Below are 14310 nucleotides of genomic sequence, written 5' to 3'. Positions count from 1 at the left end.
CATCCTCTCAGTACTCCCATGCCCCCCTCCACCACCCCCGGACTTGCCTAGTCCCTCGCCCCGTCCCTCCTACTTCTCCTCCCCCCAGCCCTTTACCAGAGAGGCGCCCGCCACTCCGCGCTCGCCCTCCTACTCACCCGGATGCCCTGCAGGACTCGCACTCGCTCCTGCTCATCCATCTCGAAGGAGACCTTCCTATTGCCATGGCTACTCCCGCCACCCCCCATTGCAACAGCAGGAATTACCACCGCGGGCGGGAAAACCAATTCCCTCGGCTTCCTCCCTACACGGGATGGGGCAGAAAAGAGCAAGATCTACACACAGACGGAACACACCGCTCTACCAACCTACAAGCCCGCGTCTGGTTGGCGGCTGTCGGCGAAGGAGCCAATGGCAAGGCGCGGTGTTGGAGGCCGGCCGCAAAGCACGCTGGGAATTGTGGTCTTCCTTATCCGAATGCTGCCGGCCGAGGATGCTGCTTACCGGCCGAAGGTGGGATGCAATAGATCGGGAAGGCAGGAGGTTTCTTCACCTGGGACCTTGGGCCTCTTTTAGCTAACAGACGCCACTTTCACCACAGAGGTGCAGTTTAGTCCATTCATTTTAGAAGCCCCTTAAACACAGGGTTGTGTTGGGGTTGTTTTTTTAGGATGGCGGCAGGCTTGCTGCTAATCAAGATTGATCCATTGCCCTTGCCACTTCTGTATTCTTACTTGCCCATGACATTTTGCACGCGGTTTCTACTGTGATGAGTGATAGGTTTTAGGATGCGCAGAATTTTAATTTTCCGAGCGTCGATTCCTAGCAAGGAGCATAGTTGACTTGACAGCTTCTGTCTGAAACTGCAACTCTGGAATATGCACATTTGCTTGGTTGGTGGACTGAGTAAGCCCACCAAACACAAGGGTACTTACTTATGTAAACGTGCTTAGGATCAAGCTGCCCTTGAACATAGTATGAGGTTAGTTGCTGACTAAATTGTATTGCTATTTATTTATTGCTATTTTGGATTGTGAGAATTCACAAATAGCAGACCAGACTACTTTTCAAACTTCAAGTACAGCGCAGTAGTTTAAGTTTTGTTTTTAATATTTCTTTCAGGAGTTATAATAATAATACCAGGACTAAATTATTTTCTAATTCCCTCTTGTGGTATGATCCCTAATCATTAAGCCAGAAGCATAGAATAATTAGGGCTATATAAGCCTTAAAATCATCTGGTTTAGATGTGGCCAAGTAAGTGTGGCTTTTTCTCAACCTAACTGAAGCTAGTTCCACTGAAATATTTGCAACAGCTCCGTAAGTCTGTTTTTAAAGCTGAGAGTTCCATTAAAAAGAAAAAAGGGGCAGAAGGAATGGGACTAAGATCTGGAGAGAAGAAAGAAGGGGAGCTGCTATCGAGCACACAATATTAAATTCAATGTAGCAAAGTACTTACAAGGGAAAAATATCAAAATCCTGTAAAATTTATAGTGGCTGCATTTATGAATGAAAAAATGACTGGTCAGTAAAGTAATGGGGTGGGAGACAGAACTCTTACTAAAAATTGCAATCTCTCGTTCAAATATGATTTTCTTTTTCAAAAAGCAGTTTGGGTCAGGGCTTTGTTCCATGCAGCGCAGCCTCAACTGTCTTGGAACTGGATACAACTGCACAGAACGGGCTACATCAGTGTTTCTGGCACTGAACATATGAAGCACAAATGCACATCTCTAAAGTGATTCCCCAGCAGAATCCAGCAGCTGGGCTGCTTTCACCTAAATGTATGTTCCTAATAACAGGTATTATCATTTCTGTAAGTACATCAGCCTGCAGCCAACCAAACAATTGACTGTAATAACTTGATATGTCTGCTTTGGCCTAATGTGGGCTGGTATTTTATTTTTTTCTGTAAGTAGGTTTTAATCTAATTTTAATGTATTTTTGTACACACCCTAACGATATTTACGTGAAAGGCATTTATTTTAATAAATAAAATAAAAATCATTGAGAAAATTCTTGTCAGAGTAGATCCACTGAAGTTAATAAACCTAAATTACTTGTGTCCATTAATTTGCATGTGTTTCTCTGATTAGGGCTAGCAGTGCAATATGTGAGTAATTTTGGTAAGTGAGCAAAATAGGGAACAAGAATAGGCTTCTGCTTAAATGTGTAATTTTTGCTGGAAAAAAACCTGAGGTTATTCTTATAATTGTTGAGCTTCCCAGAATTTAATAATTTATGCCGAAAAGGGGACTGCCAGACTTTCTTTTGTTTTTGGGTGGGACACAATCACATAGAGAAATCAGGTTAATTAAAATGAATTTGGCACAAAACAATGCACTGGAAAGTGTGGGATAATATTTCCCTGACGCATTGTCATGAACCTCCCTGCAAATTTTGTGCAAACAATCAGGACAAATGCTCAATACACAGGTTGTCAAGTGAAAGGGGAAATTAAAATGGGCTCATAAAGTTTGGAGACTGTAAAATTAACTGTAGATGTCTGTGTTGAGATAAGCCTGGAGGAGGAAAAACTGCCTGTTCCAGACAAAATAATTGTAATGTTTTTGTCATCATACAGAGTGCAGGGAGGGAAGGCAGGCTACCATCATGTAGCTGATGCCACCCACCCTAGGTACTCTTCCCTCCTAGGAAACAATAAAGGGAAACACACTTATAATTGCACCAACAAAAGCAATTAATGATAAGTGAACTTTCAAAATGCAAGGTGCATCCAAATCACAAATATTTTGTTGATATGCTATGATGAAGGCGGGCCGATGCCAATACAAAATAATAGAACAGTTGTTATCTATTTAAAAACATGAAACAGCTAATTGTAGGCTCAGGAAGTTTTTTTTTTTAACAAAAAAATCTGTAAAGGGACTTTGGCATGCATTACCATAGCAACCACAATAAAGAAATCCTCCAGTGTTTATTAAACACGAAAAGCATAATAAAATACAATTATTTGAATCCAACATTTTAAAAGGCTATCCATTCCACCCAGGGCACACTGATTTCAATCAGCAAGAGAAAAGCCCAGTTTAAATGACAGGTTTAAATCATGTTTCCACATAAAAATGAATGCTGTGTTTTCAGAACAAGGAAGGTTGCTAGAACAATTAAAACACATCCGGTTTGCAACTAATTAAGGTCTTTATACTACCTAGAAGCACACTTCATGCGCCTTTTGCAGTAAAGAATTATATCTGCTTGCAGGCAAGGGAGTCCTTGTGAAATTAATTTCTCTCCGTCTTTCAATCCCTCTCTACAAATGCAGAGTCACAAAGCAAATTAAGAACTTGAAGACAAGCCAAAGGAGTGTTTACTCATCAAGGGTTTAGGATTTCCCTCCTCCCCTCAAACAGACCCTCAATGCCTCATGGCAAACTGTTTTCGAGACTGAAGGGAATTTCAAAACTCATTTCATAGAGATCCCGTGTTCAATCCCAGGCAACTTTGAGTAGGACTGGGAATGTCCCCTTCCTGAAACCCTGAGAAGTTGCTGCTAATCAATGTGGACAATATAATACTGAGCTCAATGTCTCCTCCTTGGTGGAGGCAACAGTTCAATGCATGTGGGTGAAATCAAGATATCCTTTTGGTTTAGCTCAGGGTTTCCCAAGCTTTGGTCTCCAGCTATTTTCAGACTGAAATTCCCACCATCCGGGACGGATGATAAGAGGTGTAGTTCAAAAACAGCTGGAGACCCAGGTTTGGGAAATCCTGGTTTAGCTCAAGCCCTTATAGAGGCCTAAGCAAAACTTTAGATTTGGGACTTTGAGCCCAGAACTTTCCAAAAGCAGATATTGATTGTTGCTGCCTAGTAATTATCCCTACATGAAATGGAAAAAAAATCCTGCCCTTTTGGTCAATCGTACATTTTTTTAATATAAATTTCTCCCATAATGTCAGGAATGTCGTGAAGTCTTAAGGAGAGAGAGATGGAGGCATGGCTCAGGGACTCTTCCAGCAGTAACTGCGGAGGAGTTTCAGATCCTCCCATAAGCACCCCCACTCCTCGCCGGAAACTGTCGCGCCGAGAATCCAGACGACGCGTTTCCGTCAAGGAACTTTTATGTTGGAATAGATTCCGTAGACGCCCACTGTCGGATTCTACCAGCGACTGACGGAGCCATGCTTTGGGGGCTCCGTTAGAGACAGAGGTTGGCTGGCTAGCCAAAACCCGGAGGGATCAAGCTTTACGCACAAGCAGCTCATTATCCCATCACACATAATAAAAGACTATTCTGTTGGATCATATGTAATGGAACACCTGAGTGGTGCTACCAGGAACTTAAAAAATCTGGGGCATGAGCATATCACAACAGATTTAAATGAGTTTATTTAGATGTATAGCTACGGATTTAGAATATGAATGTCCAAAGCAGCAAGCCAACTAATTTCCCATCTAAATCACCTTTGATAAATTCTTTAATTTGTATCCTTCCCCTAATCAGTTCCTTTTCAATTCAGCAGTGCCCAGCTAATTTTCCAATAGATCTTGTTTCAAATCAGTTCAGTGTCCCTCTTCAGGTGTCTGAATTCATTACCCCGAATCATATCTCAAAAAAATTCACCTTGATTTATTCCCCCAAATAATCTACCAAGTACAGTGGTACCTTGGATTACATACGCTTCCGGTTACACACTCCGCTAACCCAGAAATAGTGCTTCAGGTTAAGAACTTTGCTTCAGGATGAGAACAGAAATCGTGCTCCGGCGGCGCAGCAGCAGGAGGAGACCCCATTAGCTAAAGTGGTGCTTCAGGTTAAGAACAGTTTCAGGTTAAGAACAGACCTCCAGAACGAATTAAGTACTTAACCCGAGGTACCACTGTAGTTCAGATCACCTCCCAGTTCAATTTCCCCCAAATTGCCTGAGAAGCACTCAGGCAACTCAAAACTTGATTCAGGGCCCCCACTCCATGGGCACCTCCAAAAAGCACAATCCTTTTTTCCAGCTCCAAATATGGTGCAGGGCAGAGATACCGTATTTTTCGCTCTATAAGACGCACCAGACCACAAGACGCACCTAGTTTTTGGAGAAGGAAAACAAGAAAAAAAATATTCTGAATCTCAGAATCCAGAACAGCAAGAGGGATCTGTGCTGCTTTCACTGCACAGTGATCCCTCTTGCTGTTCTGGCTTCTGGGATAGCTGCGCAGCCTGCATTCGCTCCATAAGACGCACAAACATTTCCCCTTACTTTTTAGGAGGGAAAAAGTGAGTCTTATAGAGCAAAAAATACGGTAATTCCTGGGATTGTGCTGCGGGTTCTGTGGTGCTCCATGTGCTTCAGAAGCACAGCATGAGAACAAGTCCTAACCTTAGCCAGTGTGGTGTAGTGGTTAAGAGCGGTGGACTCGTAATCTGGTGGACCGCGTTCGCTTCCCTGCTCCTCCACATGCAGCTGCTGGGTGACCTTGGGCCAGTCACACTTCTCTGAAGTCTCTCAGCCTCACTCACCTCACAGAGTGTTTGTTGTGGGGGAGGAAGGGAAAGGAGATTGTCAGCCGCTTTGAGACTCCTTAGGGTAGTGATAAAGTGGGATATCAAATCCAAACTCTTCTTCTTCTTCTTATATCTAGGACACTTGCAGCTTGCCAGGCTTGCAAGAGGGGATGGAAGGGCAGAATACTGGCTATGAGTGTGACAAGTGGGACTGTGGAACCCCAATTTACACCAAGCCCCGATTAATGCATTGTTTCTGGATGGTGTTATGTCATCACATCGACCTGCTGAGAGCTTGGATACCATTCCTGATAAAAACCACCAAAGACTGGCATTTGCTCTGACCTGCCACTGAATTTCACACTCAGCAAATGTAATTCATGTGATTTATGGAGGTACAGTAATAGTCAAATCAATGGGTTCTATTCTCAGTAAATGGCAGTGGCAACACTGTTTTATTCTAACAGTCATAGGATAGCAACAAAGAGCAAACCTGAAGGCTACAAAAAAAAAAAAAAGCCAAAATACATCTTGGAGCTACAAATAAAGGAGGTTCCATAACTTTATTAATAATTATAATATTTCTAAAATTTACTTCCTTACAAATCATCCTTCAAAGTCAACAACTTCAACCAGGTGACTTAACAGCAAAATCCTATACCTGCCTACTCAGAAGTAAGGTAAGTGGGTGTAAGACTGCTACCTCAGTTATGCTGAACTACTTGGGGGAGGGGATCCTTATCACTTCTGCTCTTCTAAGACCTAGCCAGATAAAGGGAAAAAACCACACAACAGTTCTTTGCTTTCCCTCAGAATCTGAGCATTTCGTTATTGATCAGGTTCTTCTTTAACTCTGGAGAAAACAAATAGTGCAAAAATGTAAGAACACATATACACAGCCTCTATCCTGAGAGAAAGGATACCTTAATTTATGTCAAAGTTCATTTATTTTACAGACAAAAATATACATTACTCTATTTTTTAATCTCTGTTCCAACATCACATGGTACATGCTGTGTGTACACACCCAGGGGCACACAAACATTTGTCTGCTCATGGACAATACTGTGTGCTCAACAGGGAGGCAGTTTTTTTATATATACACACATAGATCACAAGGCTTGTAAGGAGGCAGTTCCTTCACTGAGTGCAGATACTCCTTGGCAGCAAAGTACAATGTGGGATGTACAGAGGAGGTGCTTAAAATGTCAGTGAAAAGGGGGCAGGGACCATTCTGTCATGGAAGATCTGATCACAGCTCACTGACTGGCCAACATTTGATATAGATCGCTAATACAGTAAACACAGTAACTCCAATACAGCCTCATCCTGATTCACATCACCAAAGGAGCCCATGTTCAGATGTTTTTTTAATTTGATGGACTAGGTGTACAGCACACTTTTTAAACGAAACTGTAGGGGATCCATGGAAATTACAAGACACGTTCGTTTTCAAGGGTCCCTACTTTGGCGAGTTAGCAGTATTTAACCATCATGCAGAGACCATCTATAAATCCAGCTGAGTAAATTTTTTTGGGGGGGGGGCGGGCAGCATTAATTGTATGACATCTTATATGACATCTTCGCCAGCATTTGCCCTGCAGCCAATTGGGATTGCCTTTCTCGCCTTTCACAGAAAGCAAAGAAGCTACGGCACCAGCCAAGCATGTTATTTTGATAGATTGGATAACATTAAGGTCACATCACAGCTCCCACGACTGCCTCTTTGTCGAATTTGGGACATCGTATGTTGGGGTATGACTAGCGCCATAAGCATTACGGAAGCCTAAACTACACAGTACATTTGTTACCTCCATGGTGAGATGTCTATGCAGCTAACAGCAGCAAGTCTGAATGAATGATTGCGTCATCAAATTCAAACAACACTCAGAAAAGGCTAACCTGGGCGGTAGACAAAAACTAAAGGCAAAGTGCGGGTCTCTTAACACAACAATTCTTGATCTGCATTCACAACTCATCCAAGACAGAGATATAATTAAACATGTATTTCTTTAAAAGTAGTTTTAAAAGTCTTAAAAGTGAAGTCAAGGATCTTGTTGCCTTTTAAATCCTGATGTGGCTCGGCAGCAGAAAAATCACAAACAGCGCAAGTTTCAAGCCATGAGGAGGAAGGGATGTTTTATCAACAAGAAGAAAGCCGAGTAGTTTTTCCTGCTTGCACCTCCATTCCAGAGAGGTTTACTTGAAAGCATGTCCTATTAATTCCAAAGCAACTGTCCTATTAATTCCAAAGCATCCTTTCCTAAGGATGTGTGCTTTATGCCTTGGTCATCTGCACCTTGCACATTGGGTGCTAAAATTAATCCCAAAATGGTAGCAGCAAATGAAAGTAAAGAAACCTCATTTTTCAGGTGTTCTTGCCTTCTCAGCCTTAGAATTTGGGATTTTATTGATTGTAACTACATTTGCCTCCTGGATCAACCTCTGTTCAAGCAAATGTTCCAGCATTTTGCACAAGGGTAAGTGCTCCCATTTTTGCATTTAGTAATAAAAACATGAAAATGAGAAAACATTGATTCCAATATAAGCTATGCACACAAAACGTGCGTGCTTCAAAAGCAGTTTTTATCATTTTCCAATTCTCCCATTTTGTCTTACAAGGTGAAGCCAACTTCCTGCATTAGAATAGGTCTGCTTCCTGCAAAGAACACCCTCACTATTCCTAAAGGATAAACCAGGCACAGGCAAACTCGGCCCTCCAGATGTTTTGGGACTACAACTCCCATCATCCCTAGCTAACAGGACCAGTGGTCAGGGATGATGGGAGTTGTAAGCCCAAAACATCTGGAGGGCCAAGTGTGATAAACCTCCTTCACTGCTGATCTTGGAAGACCCTGAAGATCAGCTACCAGCACCACTGTCAGGGGAATAGCCAGCTATGTCTTCGGTGTGACTTTCTCTTCATGCCGAAGAGATGAATGAACCTCATGCTAAGTTCAAGGAAGTATCACCTGGTCTTAAAGGTATACTGGACAGAGCTTGAATCCAAGGCACAGAGTCCAACAGCCCTCCTTCACACTAGACATCCAACCCTGTTTTCCACTTTGGTGCCATCCCAAGCATCACTCACAATTTCTCACACACAGACTACCAGATCATTTCCCATTCATCTTCTGCCTTGTCCTATCCCATGGACCAGTTTTTTGGAACTGCCCATTTGAACCACAGTTCTCAACACCCTTCCTCCACAGCTCCTCGGGACCCATTTACTCTGGAGTTCTGCTACTACAAGCAGATCCTCATTCTATAAGCTCTTTGCTTGGCTAAGTTTTCATTCTAGAAACTCAGACCGTATACAGTGTATGCAACTCACAGCTCCTTCTCAGCCAGTCACAGTTGTTTAGTTGCACAGCAACAAGTTCCACCAAAGCATTTCCCAACTGCCTACTTTTCTGCCCTCTTCTTCGAAAGTCAGCATATATATATATATTACAATGCACACACGCAAACACACACACACACACAAGTGCACACTTGCTCCCAGATTCCCTGCGAAGAATCCTGGAAACATTTAGCAGTTCATTCTTAAGTGTTCTTTCTATCAGGAAGCCTGTGGAGGTCTCTCACCCTACAATTCCCACCAAGCTGCAGCTGTTGAAGGCGTGAGGAGCAGTCCCACCTTCCTCTAGTTCCTCTAGTTCTTGGAAGCCAAAACATAAAATAAAAATAGAATGCAAATAATGTATTATATAGCTATCTATATATAATGCTATACAAGAGCAGCCAAGACTTCCTAGCTGCATGTGTGGCTTATCATCAAGAAAATGTTGCAGTCATGTCCAACCATGTGCACATGGAACGCTCAAGGACACAAAGATCCAGCATTTAGAAGCTGATCTGGTTTGTTCTCCTACGAAGGTAAGAGCTATTGTCCTGGGAAGACTGATTTTTAGGCTCCGTTCAAGAATTATTATTTTTTTTTAAAAAAAGGAAAAAAAAACTTGATGGAAAGAGAAGGTGACACACTGAAGCACCCCAAAAGGGGAACTGGTGATGGAGCTGCAAGGCTGCAAGAGAGACCCATCTTTCCAAAGGATCGCCTTTAGGAGTTGATGGCTTTCCAGCGGTCACTGTCAATGCTGTTGATGCTGCCCACGTGGTAAGGCATGGAAGCAATGTCATCCAAGTACGCTGCAGTGTCGATCTGAGTGCTGGAGTAAAAGCTGGAATCCAGGCCTTCTTTCTTGGCCACACCATAGGCATGCGGGAGGTGCACATCAACGTCCTCGGGCTCATCCACCTGGCATTTGTAGGAGAAGAGGATCTTTGGCTCGGACCTGGAAATTATTAAAGAGGCAAGGGGAATTTTTTTCAAAAGAGTTACTTTCTTGAAACACCGGAAGCTCCCTGATACCGAGTCAGAACACTGGTCCGTGTAGCTCAGTACTGTCTGCAGGGACTGGCATTCCATGTCAACCACCTGAAACCTCCTGCATGCATAGCAGATGCTTTGCTCCAAGCATAACTCCCTCCATCCCATTTCCCAGTAAAGAAGGTTCAATTCAGAACATGGCAGACGGTTCCCAAAATAAAAAGCAGCCAACAATGCTGTTCTTTTAGTTCAGGCCATCCAGGCTGTCATCATCTGGAGGAAACCGGAACTAAACGTAGCCCAAGATATACTGTCATGTTTGTCTATGATTGACCTTTACCTCTTCCCTTTGTTCTCTTACCCGATCCCGCACTGCCTGACCTTGGATTGAAAACGCTGTGGATTAAGACCCAACCTTTTGCTTTGCTTCATTCACAGTGATGGGACTCAAAAGAAGAAAAGCAGGGCAAGTAAGAACAGCAAGAGCCACTGTGTTCAAAAATTAGCCATGTCACCTAAACGCTTTTAGGAGGTGTGGAAGGTAGGTATGGGGGCGTGTGTGTGTGTGTGTGTGTGTGATTCATTATCTCTCTCATATATACAGTGCTTTTTTCTTTAAAAAATGTTTAGGAGTACTCTCATTTTGACTCAAGAAAATCACCATTTTATAGTTCAAATTGGGGGGAATAAATATAGTAAATGGACAAAAGTGCAAAGATTCACAAAATGTTTAGGGGTATTCGTACCCCTGCATCCCCCCCAGAAAAAAGCGCTGCGTATATATCTATACACACACACACACACACACACACACACGGTCAGTTCCATTTGGAATCAGTGTTGAAGGAAGTTAGAAATAAAACAAGTCATTTTTGAGCATGCACAATTTGATATGGCATTTGAGAAACTATTTGTTTACTGCTTGTTATATAGCTTTGCTGCTTTTATATCAAATATAAAATGTGAGGTGGCTAGTTCCTCACAGTTGCGGTTGAAATCCATCTGAATTAATTGCAGCGACTGTTCCTCAATTAGAATGGGTATTTCCACTGCATGGCCACATGGTGGCACTCAAAGCTGAAAAAATTACCTAGTCAAAACAGTAAAAAGGGAAGCGGTTACTCAAAAGGAATGCAACTCATGAGCTGCAAATTTAGGCCAGCCTCCCCCAACCTGGTGCCCTTCAGATGTTTTGAACTACAACCCCATCAGCATGGCCTATGGCCAGGGAAGATGGGAACTGTAGTCCAGTAACATCTGGATGGCAATAGGTTCAGGAAGGCTGGTTTACATTGCTTTGCTCAACTGCTGGGCAATCTATTTAAGCCCCTTCTTAAAACTCAAGAGCATTAAAAGAGGGGGGGACCTATCTACCTAATACAAGCTTGGCCTCCACAGCATTTCACATTAATCATTTTGTCACTAATCCAGAAAAAAACTCTAACAGTAGCTCAGAATTTAATGAGGCTTTGCGCAGATATTAGGAGTCTAATCTTCCTGAATCCCTGTGATGAAGTCAAATACCATCTTCATTTCACAGATGGAAGAACAAGAGTCACTGAATTGATTTTTTTAAAAAAGCAAATCATAACGAAGCACACAGAGAGAATGTGTGGAAGAGTTAGCTTCTTTGTAGGCCTCACCTGAGACCACCCACTTCTGAGTCTTTCTGGCCTAGATGTGAGGAAAACCAGCCTACTGCCTTGTTGCACTTTATACCATTTTATACTTTTACTGCTGTTTTACTTCTATTTTAATTATGTTATTAATCCTGAAGGTCACCCTGGGCATTTTTGTTGTGGTTACTTACTGTTTATTTAAAGGCTGAAGTTTGTTTTGCTATTAAATAATTGCATTAATATCCCAGTGGGAGGCAAGTATTGTGCTTCAACGTGACTTTTGCTAGCAAGGCCTACATGATTTAAAGCTCTGAAATGCTCTCCATAGGGAGGCCCGCCTAGCACTTATATTGATGTTCTTTCAACGCCAGGCCCTTTTGTTTTCTCACACTTCTTAACTTAAATAGTCTCAATCTGCTGTTCTAGAATTGTTGCTCTTGTCCATCTTAAAAATTTTCTTATTATTGTTGTTGTAAAATGCCCTGGGGCTGTGCTGCAGGCTACAACCTTGGATGCTCACCCAAAGAAACTTTTCAGGAACGCCACATAAATGAGCGGAGCAAAGAAGCTGAAATAGAGGAAGGTGGTGGCATCGACACAGCTGTGAAGACAGAAGAGAGAGACACATGTCATTAGAAATCTGTTCCTGGACAATCCAGATGTTTTTGGACTACAGATTCTTATCATCATTATTATATAATAATAATAATTATATGTATTATATAATAAATAGAATTATATAATAATTACTAAGACATTTTCTACACTGCTTAACATATACAGTTGTACAGGGGCGCCGACTTATAAAAAATATTGGGGGGGGCCATACTGGGGTCCTGCCCCGGGAAGTTTTCTAAATTTTAGATGAAAATCAGTGAGTTTTAAAGTTTTTAAAAAGTATTTTAGAGTCATATGATCAACATTAGAACCCCGAAAACTCGACTCTCTATAACTCCACACTCCGGGAAACTCGACAAGCCTGAAACACTTTTTGGCTTTGAAAAAAGAAACAAAACATAAACACGCACGGTATTTTCGTAAAAAGCTAATTTAATTTACAGTAACAATTATGCTTATAGACTATTACAGAGCAGTGAATATATAGCTCTGAAAAGACTGAAATGATATTTAAATAAATCCTAAACTATCATTAAAAGAATAAAACATAAAATATTGCTGTCGCACAGTAATAGCACTTTGATTAATAAGTGAAATAGCTAATTTAAGCTTACTTTGAATAAGGCTGGGGGTTCATTAAATAAAAATAATATCTCAAAGTTAATGCTTTAATACAGTTAATAAAGTTAATACAGTATGCCTAATACTGTATGTAAATACTGTAATACTGTATGTAAATAACGGGCTTTAATTGGGTCTTACATCCTAAAAATATTTAAGTATTTGAAAATAACTAATACAGTACTATAGTAATATAGAAATACAGTACTAAACTAGTACTAATATTTCGAAACTGAAAATTTAACATTCTGTATGTATTTAATTCTCTATTTTATAAAGATTTTTAATATCTGACAGTGAGTTTGGAGTAGCCCAATGCAAAAATCCTGAGGATCCATGTGGATCTATGCTTTGTAACCTCGTTTTTGCACCACTGTGACCCTAGGCAACAGTGGGTGCGTGATTTTTTTGGTGCAAGATGTAGCCATGGACATGCTATGTGATCTGATGGTGAATTTGGGGTGACCCAATGCAAAAATCCTGAGGATCCATGTGGATCCGTGCTTTGTAACCACGTTTTTGCACCATTGTGGCCCCAGGCCACAGTGGGTGCGTGATTTTTTTGGTGCAGGCTGTAGCCATGGACATGTAATGTGATCTGATGGTGAATTTGGGGTGACCCAATGCAAAAATCCTGAGGATCCATGTGGATCCGTGCTTTGTCACCACGTTTTAAATGGGGAGGGAAGGAAAAACACAGAAGGGACAAGAAGCACAAGAGGGGTGTGCGGAGAAGCAGCTGGCTAAGAATGCAGGGGAGGAGTTTAACGGGGTGGGGGGGAGGAAAGGAAGGCAAAAGTCCCATCCCCCCCAAGCCAGCCCTCTCTCTCTCTCTCTCCCACCTGCATGTTTTTCGGCTGCCTGTGAGTCCCTAGAGCACGGAGAGGAGGAGGTGGTGGGCTGGAGCCTGCACGCAGTGTGACTAGGAAAGAATTAGAAGGAAGGACTCGATCCTTTCCTTAACCCTCTGCTTGCCAGGAGGGCAGGGGATTCCCTGCTCTTTGTTGAGTTTGAGCAAATGCAGCAACAGAAGCGGGTGGGCAGTAAGACCCTGAGGCAGAATGCAGGAAAGCAGCAGCTTCCGCCTTCCCTCCGCCCGCCCGCCCGATCTTATTTTTGCCTGATTTTTGCCTATTTCTGCCCCTGGTCTCCGGCGAGTCAGCTCCAGGGACCACACATTCGCTCAATAACACGCACAGACATTTCCCCTTACTTTTTAGGAGAAAAAAAATGTGTGTTATAGAGCGAAATTTACGGTAATAATTTTCTTAAATCATTGGGGGGCGGAGCCCCCCCAAACGAATTTTTGAGGGGGCTCGGGCCCCCTCAGGCCCCATGGAGTCGGCGCCTATGCAGTTGTACCTTGGTTGTCGAATGGAATCCATTCGAGAAGTCTGTTCAACTTCTGAAAATGTTCAACAACCAAGGAGCGGTTTCCGATTGGCTGCAGGAGCTTCCTGCACTCAACTGGAAGCCGTGGAAGCCACGTTGGACATTTGTCTTCCAAAAAACGTTTGCAAACCAAAACACTCAATTCAGGGTCTGCAGTGTTCGGGAGCCAAAACAGACGAGTACCAAGGCATTCGACAACCAAGGTACGACTGTATCTATATTTACTCGAATGGAACACGGACCTTTCTTGGCCAAATTACATTGCAAAAATTTGATTTGATGCACATTA

At 42.4% G+C, this 14310-nt stretch overlaps 2 protein-coding genes across 7 annotated transcripts in view; both read right to left on the bottom strand.

The window, feature by feature from the left end:
* The window catches only part of CHCHD6 (coiled-coil-helix-coiled-coil-helix domain containing 6), a 203195-nt gene extending 202837 nt beyond the window's left edge, over positions 1 to 358 (bottom strand). For 3 of the 6 annotated variants that reach the window (XM_083721794.1, XM_083721795.1, XM_083721798.1), the window contains exon 1: positions 138 to 352. In XM_083721794.1, the coding sequence (XP_083577920.1) occupies positions 138 to 227 (90 nt within the window). In that variant the 5' untranslated portion in view covers positions 228 to 352. Of the gene's footprint in view, positions 1 to 137 lie in introns of all 6 variants that reach the window. The other 3 variants (XM_083721793.1, XM_083721797.1, XM_083721796.1) reach the window with 2 other exon arrangements.
* A 6008-nt stretch (positions 359 to 6366) lies between these two features.
* TPRA1 (transmembrane protein adipocyte associated 1) overlaps positions 6367 to 14310 on the bottom strand; it is a 28176-nt gene continuing 20232 nt past the window's right edge. The window contains exons 10-11 of the mRNA XM_083725583.1: positions 11911 to 11991; positions 6367 to 9736 (exon numbers count right to left, since the gene is read on the bottom strand). Of these exons, the coding sequence (XP_083581709.1) occupies positions 9502 to 9736; positions 11911 to 11991 (316 nt within the window). The 3' untranslated portion in view covers positions 6367 to 9501. The remainder of the gene's footprint in view (positions 9737 to 11910; positions 11992 to 14310) is intronic.

This window comes from Podarcis gaigeae, assembly GCF_964106915.1.
Source record: "Podarcis gaigeae genome assembly, chromosome: 2".
Classification (NCBI taxonomy): domain Eukaryota; kingdom Metazoa; phylum Chordata; class Lepidosauria; order Squamata; family Lacertidae; genus Podarcis; species Podarcis gaigeae.
Note: the sequence above shows the minus strand (reverse complement) of the source record. Positions and strands in the feature narration are given on the sequence as shown.